Source organism: Chinchilla lanigera, unplaced genomic scaffold (assembly GCF_000276665.1).
Source record: "Chinchilla lanigera isolate Chin_1 unplaced genomic scaffold, ChiLan1.0 scaffold00053, whole genome shotgun sequence".
Lineage (NCBI taxonomy): Eukaryota > Metazoa > Chordata > Mammalia > Rodentia > Chinchillidae > Chinchilla > Chinchilla lanigera.
The window spans coordinates 13,804,349-13,816,560 of NW_004955454.1; the positions used below are offsets into that span (position 1 = coordinate 13,804,349).

Consider the following 12,212-nt stretch of genomic DNA (forward strand, 5'->3'; position numbering starts at 1 on the left):
AGCTGCTCACACAGTAATCAAGGACTCTCCTTTCGTCTTCCTGGAGAGAGGTACTGTGCTAACTTTCTATCACTGCCCTTTTATGTTCCAGGGAGGATGGGGGCTGGGGCTGGGGGAACTGTATCTGCCCTTTTTGTCAAGAAGGCAGATGATTCTAGGAAGTGCTGGCATAGACTGCACCAGCAGGGTCTCGGCCTAAGTAGCTCAGCCGGTCCCCTTACTTACTGTCTAGGTGATTGGCAGGTGAGTACTCGGTTCTCTGTCCTCCCCCCGCCTTTGTATTGAGGATTGAACCAAAAGCCTTCAGAATGGTTCAGCTGTAGCTTTCCCCCTTTAAAACTGTTTCTGAGAAGACCTTGCTGAGTTACTGTATCGCCCGTGCTGGGCTGGAGCTTGGGACCCTTCTGCCTCGGCTTCCCGGCTTGCTGGGATTACAGGCGTGAGCCTCCACGCGTGGCTCAGTACTTGGTGCTCGAACTTCAGTGATGAAGGTCTGAAGGGGCAAGGCCTGCAAGCGCGTATCAAAGTAGGTGATGAATGGTGCCTGCCACGCTACCGGTTCCCGCTTTTAGAGTGACGTGTCCTGGGAAGCAGGCTGTGCTTTACTGAGCACTGCCTCTTTGGGGTCAAGAAGAGTGAGCGGTAAATATGTGACTTCAAAATGCCTTGGCCGACTGGCTGATCATTGATCCTCTATCAGAACATGTTGTTTCTTACTTTCATTACAAAATACCACCGTTTAATTTCATGCGTGTGACGTTATGAAGGTGGGATTTCGTTCCATCTCTTTCTCCAGCCTTTTCTGTCCTCTGCCTTGATTACATTTTGCTTCCAGTATGTTGTCCTGAGTTCCATTTTCATGCTGTTCTTCTCTTCCTCAAAACTCTGTTTTACCTACAGCTCTGTTGCGATACATCCAGCTTGCAGCCTGGAATCCAGCTCCGGGCCTTAGCTGGCGTGTCCCCCCACGCCCGCCCCAGCAGCAATTTACTTGGTAATCACTCACAAGCCCAGCTAATCCTGAGGCCATCTGGCGCACACCGCTGTGGCCAGCATCTGGGGGGGGGGGGGAAGGACAGAATTGCTGGGACAAAGGCAACAGGCAGCACTGGAAAGGGAATAACTGAGACACACTAGGGACGACCTTCCCGTAAGGAGCAGTCTAGCTGCTCTGTTGAAAGCGTAGGTCCAAGTACCACTCACCACAAACTTGCACGGAGTCTGCAGCTTCGTTGGTAGAACCCATCATATTGGACAAAGGTTCTGATTGGCTTCAGGCATGTCTGGCCTAGTTCAGCCCAATCCCAAGCAGTCTTGTCATCCCAAAGGTGAAATGGAGCATTAACCAGGATGGAGGCAGGCTGGTCTGTAGGGCGGAGATGACAGGGGAAGGCTGAAGGTCAGGAGATGCCTGTGTCTAAGAGCTCCCTGTCCTGACCAGCAGGAACCAACTAAATCCCTGGAGAGTTTGGGACATGGACAGTTGGGCTTGGATCTAGTTGGCCTGAGGCCAGGAGACTGGGTCACCCAGGAGTACCTGTTTGTTGGCAGCCACCCCGTGTTGGATCAGGCAGTGAGTGACTGGTCGGTCTACCTGCCTCTTGCCTTCATTTCTCTATTTTCCAAGGATTCTTCTTTTTGTTAGTAATATGTTCTTCGCTGTTATGCTAAGAAGGAGATTTTGAAAATCCATGGGGGCAGTACACCTCAATTTGTTTGATGAAAAATAATTTAAACTTTTTTAAACATCAAAATAGCATAGTCAGACACGGTGGCATTCCAGACATTCCATGCCTGGCATCCCAGCATTCAGGAAGCTGAGGCAGGAGGATAGCCCGAGTTCAAAGCCAGCCTAGGTTCCACAGTGAGTTCAAGGCCATCTTGAACTATGCAGTGAGACCTCTCTCAAAAAATCAAACCAAACCAAACCAAACCAAACCAAAAAAACCCCAACAACAACAACAACAACAAAATTCATACAAATATATTCATTCTTTTCATTCATTAGGGGTTTTTAGATGGAAAGACTTGAGAAACGGAAGCTTCAGGCCAATGAGGAGGCACTGGGGGCAGGGTAATTGTTACAGAAGTCATCCACTGAAGATACACATATTGGGAATTAAAACCCGAATTTGGAAATTATCACTTTTAAGATGAATTTCAACGATCAGGTTTGAAATTTTAAAAATACTGTTTTAACAGGAAAGGAAAACACTTGATGACAGTATTTAGTGGTAAGGTTTAGAATAAAATTGCTTTGGGAGAGAATATTTCAACATCCCTTTAATACCAAATGCCAAGCCAGTCTACACTAATTTTAAGGTTTTTTCCCTCACTTAAAAAATGATTTTAAAGTAAATGATTCCTTCTCTACACTACGATTTTACTGTAGAACATGTTTCTTCTAAGTAAGAAGGATCCTTTTAAACATTTTAAGCTAGCAACCTAATGGCTTAGATAGAATGAGATTTTCTAGTGTCATCTGTTTGTAGCAAATTGGAATCTTCTAGCATCTAAATATTCCCCTGTGGCAGCGTGCTGGGAATAAACAGGGAACATTTACCCAAAATCATTCTTTTCATTGGTTGCATGCAAGAACTTATTTGAAATCACAAGGGCTGTTTATTGAGAAGAAAGTTTAAGTGTAGGTTCTATTTACGTGTTTACTCTAGACAGAAACTTTGCTTTATTGTTCTGCTATATTTAGGAACTATTTTGTAGCTTAAGAGTTACTTCTTAAACCTAACTTGGTTATATGTTTTGAGGACAACTGTGATTTGGGCATCTATTTGCTATTTCAAGTAGCCTAAACGACGTTGTCCGTTATTGGTCCTACACATATAAGGGCTGTTAATCTATAGTTTCTAGTTTGTTTCATTGAATACATGATAATATTTTCCTCTCTCACTGGGGAGACAACACGATGTTTACACATACGAGTCTGATTTATTTCACTTATGAGTATGGTCTCGAGTTGCATCCATTTATCTATAAAAGCCTCAAGTTTTTCCTTCTTTATAGTTGAGTAATACTCCACTGAGAGTAAATATGATCCAAAAGGTACAAGAGATATTGTGAAAAGGGAAGGAACTACTCAAAAGGAAGGAACAACTGGGATGGGATAAAGGAGAAAAGGAAGGAAAATACAACACAAACACATACCCACACCCACACAAACACACACACATGATAGTTAAGATAATTGTACTACTAATTTCTATTAGTTCACTGAAAGGAACAGTTAGTGCTTATATTGTTTGATCAATCTTTTTTTTTTTACTTTTTGAGACAGGGTCTTGCTATGCAGTTCAGGCTGGCCTTGAGCTTACTTTGCAGCCCAGGCTAGTCTTGAACACTCAACAATCCTCCTGCCTCAGCCTCCGAGTGCTGGGATTACAGCGGTGTGCCACCATGCCTGGTTATTTGATCAATCTTGCATGCCTATGTCTGGTAATCTGAGCAACTACTTTGAAGATAATACTATGCAATATAATAACCATTGTTAATTTCCTATCATCTTGTTTTGAAATTTTGTATCATTTTTTTATTTTTAAAATTCTCTTTAAAAATAAAAAAATGCTCCTCTCCCATTTCTGTTCAATTTTTTAAATCTTTTTTTCTGTTGTTCAGATCAGGTAATTTTTATTGTTCTATCTTAAGCTCATCGATTATTTTATCTTGTCTGTTAGGCCGTTGAGCCTTGTCTGTCATCCACTGCATTTTTAAATTGTGGTGATTGTAGTTTTCAGTGCTAAGATTTCTACTTGGTTTTTCTTTTATCTTCTATTTCTTTGTCGAGGCTATTTTTTCATTTGTCTAAAGTGTGTTGCAATTTCTTGTTGAAATAGTTTTATGATGGGTGCTTAGAGTCCTTGTCAGATAATTCAAACTTCTGTGCTATGCTCATGGTGGCATTTGTTGTCTTTTGTTACGGAGGTTCTTGTTGTGAGATTTTTGTAAAAAAATTAGACATTTTGGGTATTTTGTCATGAAATTCTGGGTCCCATTTATACCGTGTTTGTTAACATGCTCCCTTGGACACTGTGCTGGTTACGGAAGGGAAGCCAGGTCTTGTTACTGCCACGTATGGGTGGAAGTCCAGGTTATGCACACTGCTTTGTGGGCCACCCTGGGAGAGGAACTGCGTTACTGCTGGGCAGCGGCGCAGTTGTGTCTTGGTTACTTTTTTCTCGTTGCTGGGACAAAATACCTGATGCCCAAAATGCAGGAAGGAAAGGTTTATTTTGCTTACAGTTTGTGGAGGTTTCAGTCCATACTTGGCAGATTATAAGGCAGAGCGGCACATGGCAGAGGCCTACAGCTCATGGCGGCAGAACACAGCAAAGCAACAAGCACACACCAGGGTGGAATCGGGGAGGAATGGCCTCAAGCAGCCTCTTCCTCTCCCTTACATATGCAAACTATCCACCCCAGGGCGGGTGTAGCCCTCACACCCATCAAACTTGAAAAGCCTGCCCCCTGGCCGCTTGAGGCTTTGGGGGAACACACAGATTCAAACCATAACAAGTTGGAATCTTCTCCCGACTGGACATGTGGGAGTGTAGTGTGTGGAGGAGGAGAGCTCCTTTCCTGGTGTGTGACGTGTCAGAAGTTTTACTTTTCCTAAAAGTGCTCCATTCTCTTTAGGTGAGTTTCTTTTGGTGTTGAAATAAAACTAATGGACATGAGCTGTTTATCAGACACAGATTATAGGATTCGCGGTAGACTGAACAGAAATATTTACAATAGCCCTTAGCTATTTAAGATCCTTTTATACCTACCCTCAAGCGTTTAGAATTCATACCGTAGTTTGGAGCTGCTATTCACGCCTGTTGCTACCCGGCAAACACAAATTTCTGGACTGATATCATTAACCACGTCTTTGTGGGAACAGTGAGGATTTTAAATGGAAGTTGTACTAAGGGAAACACTGCTGTTCCGCTTAGCTACTTCCCTCCCTCCCGTTTCTGTCTAATGATCTGTTTGGAGACAATATTCTGCAGCAGAAACCCAGTCCTCCTTCCCCAGAGGATCCTTCTCTTGTTTTGTTTGTTTGTACTGCTGAAGATTTCACCCAGGGCCTCACACATACTAGGAAAGCACTCTACTGTTGAGCTACGTCCCCAGCCCTTTTTATTCTTTAATTTTGAGACAGTGTCTTGCCAGGCTGGCCTTGGATTTGTAATCTTTCTGTCTCAGCCTCCTGAGTAGCTGAGATCACAGGCCTGTGCACTGCCCACAGCCCTTCCCTTGCTTTTCTTGTTCAGAGTGAAGCTAGAAAGCCCAGGAGGAAACCCGAGTTTTGGTTACTTTTTTCTTGTTGCTGAGACAAAATACATAATGCCCAGAATTAAGGAAGGAAAGGTGTACTTAGCTCACAGTCTGTGGAGGTTTCAGTTCATAATCAGCTGGCTCCAGGGCAGGGTGGCACATGACAGAGGGCAACAGTTCAAGGAGGCAGAAGACAGCAAAAGCAACAAAAGCAAAAGGGGAGAGAGCAAGCCTCTTGTGCTCCCTTATAGTGTAAGCAGGCCACCCCGCCTCCCAGGGCAGATGTAGCACACACACATCACTCCCATGCCCTCCTCTTGCACAGGATGAGTATATTTACAAATTGAGGACCCCAGCCCCCTGCTGAGCTGTTTCTTTAAATCATAGTAGGCCACAGGTAGTCATTTCAGGAATGAGTGACATCTGGGACTTCATGAGTGATGAAGTTCTGACACACGGTCACATTCCACCGTGATTTAGCGGAAGTTGGAGAATGAGGGCTGTGCAGAGGTGTGGAATGACTTCACTTCTTTGTGTGTTCTGCCGACCTGCCACAGTGTTTATACTTACAGCACCGTCACTACAGTTCTGTCCATGTGGTAATACGCAGGAGTGTCTAAGTAAACAATAATAAAAAAGGCCTAAATCCTCTTTCTTAAATGGTATCATGAGCACATAGTATCTCAGAACTGCTTACCCAGAAATGATAAAATGTCAGACTCTTTCATTTTTAGCAGTATGGTAACTTTCCTCTGTAACATAAATAAATGATGATTTAAGGTTTTCTGGGACAGAAGTGTGGTGAGCTGGCTAAGTATTTTCTCCAGAGAATGACGTGAGGCAGAGGAGATAATATAATAGAGATGCTAGTCAGAAAGAGGTCACAGCTGCAGAGCATGCTGGGAACTGCTTTGCTCCTGGCTGTGGTCCTCTTAAGGTGCGTTCTGTCTGGTGATTAGTATCACCTTGGATTACACTAATTGGCTGTACTCAGTCCCTCGGTGGGCATGCTAAGAATAAATCAAAGGCTTTAGTTTCTTCGCGTGAAATGAACAGGATACATATCCAGTGACATTTATGTGAACTATTCAAACAATTTAAACATCTTTTTCTTTTCTTTGAAGGGAAGTTTCTAGCTTTGGTAAGTACACAACTATTTAAAATCTTCCTTTTGAAAGTAGTCTGTTTTGCTAGTTTTATTTTATCTGTAGATTACATATCTGTGTTCTATCTTCAATCACTGGGAAAAGAATAAATTTTACTAATAATTATTGTCTTTTACTTAAACATGCCAGCAGTGTTTGCAATATGCTGCTACTGAAATTGCTAAGAAATTCAGTATTAGGAAATCAAATGATGTTATTAAAAATGAGTAGTTTATTTTTTTTCTGATTATAAAAGCACTAGATACTCATTGCAGAAATCTGTGTAATAATACATTAAAGAAGAAAGGGGTTTGGGGAGATAGCTCAGTGACACAGCACTGCCTGGTAAGCACAAGGTCCTGAGTTTGATTCCTGGCACTACAGGAAGAAAAGAGAAAAGAAAAAAGAAGCTACTTGAAATCTGACAGAGCTATGTCTGCATGGCGAATAATTGGTGCGTTTCCTCTCTGAGTCTCCCTTTCAGCAACTCTCCCCAACAAAATTATTAAAATTTGTGAAATGAACTAGTTTTTCTCACATCAAATTTCAAAATTGTCATAAGAATGAACATGCTGAACTGATCAACATTCTGAATTTTTTTCCACTTGTTTCCAAATTGCCTGAATTACTGTTATGTGGTAGAAAATTTAATTTAAAATATAACTAGTGAAATGACAGGTGCATCGTGTAGATCTGTGATTGGTTCTGTCAGTTGAGTGGGGGGACAAAGGTGCAGCCCCACTAGAAGCACCTGTAGCTCTGAGCGGCACCAGAGTTAAGGGACTGAGACCCAGGCAGGCACAAACACAAGCGTCATCAAACTTTGTGAGCCCCGAGGTATTTTAAACAACCTGCTTCATCCTAACAAGTGATGAATGCACTCACGATAGCCCCATGTTCCAGCTTTAGGCAGCGAGGACCCGCTGTAGAGAAGAGAGGATATACCAGTAGCAAGCGGTCACTTCGTTAAGCAATGGATTTTAATGGTTTGCCTCTTCCGTCCTATTGTCCTTATCTTCTGTGTTCGTTTTCTGTGATCCTGACACAAAACCTCCTTTATCTTATTTTAGCTAAAACCTAAAGGAACTCAAACTGTGAAAGGGGCTGAAAGCAAAGGGGTGTTTGTTAATCAGCTCTCTCACTGCCTCTAGGGAAGTTAGTGCTGGGGAAAGCAGAGGACCTCAGGGTTCTCCCTTCCTCCTTACCTCTTTACACCTGCGTGTCTCTTTCCCTCTAAATTTCTAGAAGAATTAAACCACGTTAGTTGGGTTGTTCCCTAGGTAGTCCCTTTAGTGCAGTGCCCATTTCACAGGGGATAAAACATACACTATTATTAAAAATATCGGTGAAGACATATTGTTTAATTTCCATTCAAATTTTGGTTAGTTTTTTCAAAAATAAGGAAGGAGCACAATTCATGCGGGATAAAGCTGCGGAGGGCTGGTAGCTCAGGTTCATGGAAGGGTACAGTCTGCGGTCAAGACTCAATGACCACCTCACAGGGCTCACTTGTGTGCATTGGCGAGGCGCTGCACTCTTTCTGCCATCTTCCTGGATGTCGTCCCATCTCTTGGTGCCTCTGGCACCTCAGCCTCACATTGCTTTCTTCCGGAAACTGCTGCTTCGTCCCACTCCTACTCCCAATCCCTTGAGCTGGGCTAGAATCCCTCCTTGAATATTCTCTTGTTACTCTGACTCCTCCTCAACGGAGCCTTTGAATTACTCTCTGAATTTCCCACGCACTCTAGGAGATGTACATGGTTATGACAGGACAAGGGCTGACCCACTGCCTGGGAAAGGAATTTCGTGTGTCCTCTGGCCCAGCGATGACACTGCACTGAATGAACACAGATCCTTTTAGTCAATGATCGTATCAAATCTCTGTCATGTTCTGTTTCACATGCAAGGCCCACCCTATCCTGGGCTCTTAATCCTTACTTGCCGGCATGCAGAACCTCGGTGCTGCCCGTAATGTCCCCTAGTGACTTCCAGGAGTTTCTGGAGATTCTCTTACTTGTCATGAGGATCTTGTGCGCTCACATTTTCGTTTTGCTTTAGCTATAGCCTCCTTATCAAGGTGCCTGCAAATTGTTCTGTTGCAGGTACTTTCTCGGCAGATGCTCCTCCTCGCTGGCCACGGGGCACCTTCCCAGGGAATGGTACTTGCAGCTTCTGCCCTTTGAGCTTGAAAACCAGTGCTCAGGGCTGGGAGTAGTGAAATAGGGACAATGGGGTTTACCTCTTCCCTCCTACTGTCCTTATCTTCCATGTTCTTCCTTGTGGTCCTGGCACAAAATACTCTTTCCCTTATTTTAGCCAAAAACAAAATGAAAATAAAAATTCTTCAAAAACTTTAGCATATCAGCTTACACAAATGTGATCCCAAAATGATTACTATGTTAACAGCTCTCCAAGTAGTGAGGTCTGGGCAGAAAATTAGCAGGTGCTTTGTGTGCTTAACCCCAGGATCCCCTTACTTTTTAAGATAAAGCATGATACTGTGTTAAAAAAAAAAGTCTCACAATGCATTTACTTATGCAAGGACTGATCTAAACTTACAGTATATTTACAAAATTATTACAGTAAAAGACGCATTCCATTAACCCCCCTCAAAATACTCCTTGCTTTGAATATATTTATCCCCAAAAGCCACATAGACCAAAATCATTTTGTATTTTCTTGCCACTTTTATTTTGAGGTCAAACATCATTTTTATTATGGATGAAGACAAGTTGGAGGCCAAAGGTCAACATGGAAGCCTAGTGAGCTTTCTGACTTTTCCGTTCCAGGCAGTCATAGTAATTATGATATTACCGATACCCCATGCACGCCCAAGCACACAATCATCTATCTCATGGCATGCTCAAGAGCACTGGAAAACGCATGCTGTATATTATTGCCACTTTCTGAAGCCTTCCTGCAATTCTCCTTCTGTGAGTGTCTCTACAAGATGTGATCAAAAAATAATGAACACAGCTGCCCAGTGCCAGAGGCTGGCTTGCAAAGGCATTACAGTGCATCCTCACCTTCTTTATAGGCCAGATCTGGCACTGGGGGACTTTAGGCTCTTTCCCGAAGCCAAAATGACCACGAAAGGTAAGCACTCTGAATTGACTCAGGACATAGAGGCAGTCACGACAGCACAACCACACACTCATGAGACTTTTATCATAATACATTTTTAAAAACGTTACCACATTTCTTGATCATATCTCATAAAATACCATTTTTCAAAAGGAGGCAAAAATGTGTCTCAAGTACTGTTCCTGTGAAATATTTCCAAATAAAAACGTGATGAACCCATTTAAAAAGTGCTAGAGGCAAAGAATTCCGAAATCTTTTATTTAAATACCGAAGGAATTCATCTATTTTAAAACACATTTTTATTTTTAATAGGCACGCAGCAGTGGGCATCCAGTGTGACATCCAGTATACACGTAGGATGCACAATGATCAGGTCAGGGAGAACGACATATGTGTTGCCCTAGGCAGTTACCATTTCTTTGTATTGAGTAGACTTAAAATCCTCTCTACTAGCTATTTTGAAACATCCAATTAATAAACAGACATAGCTCTTAGTTTGGTATAGAACATTGAAGTTATTCCTTCTAACTGCCCTCCTGTTCCAGTTAAGTAGCCCCTTATCTCCCTATAGCCGGTGAGGGCAAGGAGATAAACAGCCTTCCCAAGGTCAGGCCAGTTTATCAGATGAGGATGAGAAGAGCTCACAGTTTTGCTGACTGCATTGCAAAACTGGATTCTGGAGCTTCTGATGCACATGCCTGCTACTGCAGCCCTTCTTGGCTTAAGAATTATAATCACTTTAAACCTCTGGAAAAGGGAGAGGGGCGTCATCGAATTTCTAGGCCGATCTTCAAATGTTTTTTCCAGATGGCATATAAGTAAGATTTGAAAATCAATTTGGAGATACAGGAAGACTCTTAGTTAACAACTTACAGACAATTTAAGTAAGTGATTTGGGCCAGACTTACAGTGCAAATATTTTTTTTTTTCCTAGCTCTATCATACCAATTACAACTATTTAGTTCGTTCAATTTGTTTCAAGGTTTCAGGGCTTTCGTACTCTGTCAGAACACTAATAATTAAACTGACTTAAAACAGTAGATGATAGCTACAAAATACTATAAATGACAAACAAGTCCAGAGCCAGAGAAACTCTCCCCAAGCTGCTCCTTTTTTTGTCAGCCAGATTCTAGCTCTCCTGAGAAACGGTAAAGGAAAAAGTTTGTAGTTGGCTGAAAAATGGCTCTTCTTGAATTCCTTCCTGAAATTTTCCTTTTAGAACCACTAATGCAAGCAGTATCCAGACTGTGTCATTTTTAGCAGCCTATAGAACGCTGTCAAAGAACATTTGTTTGGTATTTTCCAAAGTAGGACAAGTGCTACGTCGGATGACTTGATTGCATTTTACTCCACTCTGTAGTGGAAGCATGACATTATCTTAATTTGGCCCTTACTTAAGGGTCTGTGTAGTACATTTCTCTTAGAACTCAATGTTAGGTACATATTCTTCCAGATAAACTAATTTCATTCCATTCCGTTCATAATGTGAAATTTAAAACTTTCTCCTCTTTCTCCTGACTACCCATACATGCAAGACTAAATTCATGAATTGGAAAAACCTCTTACTTTTCTCTTTGGATAATGTCTAATTTGTGTCTTTTTTTTTTTTTTTTTTTTTGGCCATTTTAAAAATTGTAGAATAACTTTGGTAAAGTGTAAAGATTCACAAAGTTTAGCATGTACAAAAACAACACAAATAAGGCTGGGGACATAAGCTTGGTGGTGAAGTGCTTGTTTAGTATGTGTGAGGCTCTGGGTTTGACTCCCAGCACTGCAAAGAAAAACAAAAATAAAACAAAATATCATAAAAAACAAAAACCATAAATATTTTCAATAGCTTTTTCATCTTAAGATAACTACCATCAATGCTGGGGTATTGCTGGACTTTTTCCCACTTATGTAATAAGTATGTGTACAAATAAACCGATGTTATATCCGATGCGTTTCACAAATTGCTTTTTCACTTAGTTATATGTCATGGTCATGCCAAAAAATACAGCCATGATTAAGGGTTGAATAGTTTTCCACTGCATGGGTGTATAATCATTATTTACACTGGCCCTTATTAGTGTCTGCAGATTATTTTTAATTTTAGAATTATAAGTATTCTCATTTTACTCTTTTTATTGTACTTCCTTAAACTCGGCTTTGAAAATTGACAGTGAAATAAGTGAATGAATGCAATCTTAGGAAATATCTCGAATACGTCAATCATAATTAGCATACATTAGCATGCGTTAGCATGTCACGTGTTCTCTGCGACGTTGCTACCCTTGAGCTAAGCAGTCTTCCTCACTGTCTAGGTCTCGAGCAAAATGAGTGACACTCCATCTACTGGCTTTTCCATGATTCACCCGACTTCTTCCGGAGGCCAGGCTTCTGTCCCTCGCCACCTCGGCGTCACTCACCCGGTGGTGGCCAAGCGGATCAGCTTCTACAAGAGCGGAGACCCGCAGTTCGGCGGAGTCAGGGTGGTGGTCAACCCTCGCTCCTTCAAGACCTTCGACGCTCTGCTGGACACCTTGTCCAAGAGGGTGCCCCTGCCCTTCGGGGTGCGCAACATCAGCACCCCTCGCGGGAGGCACGGCATCACGAGGCTGGAGGACCTGGAGGACGGCGAGTCGTACCTGTGCTCCCACAGCAGGAAGGTGCAGCCGGTGGACCTGGACAGGGCGCGCCGGCGCCCGCGGCCCTGGCTCAGCAGCCGCGCGC

General features: G+C 42.5%; 1 protein-coding gene across 1 annotated transcript in view; it reads left to right on the plus strand.

Moving 5' to 3' along the window:
• Window positions 1–12,212, plus strand: part of Rp1 (retinitis pigmentosa 1 (autosomal dominant)) — a gene marked incomplete in the record, with an annotated part of 300,755 nt that overhangs the window by 22,793 nt on the left and 265,750 nt on the right. The window contains 1 exon segment of the mRNA XM_013520200.1: window positions 11,804–12,212. Within this exon segment, the coding sequence (XP_013375654.1) occupies window positions 11,816–12,212 (397 nt within the window).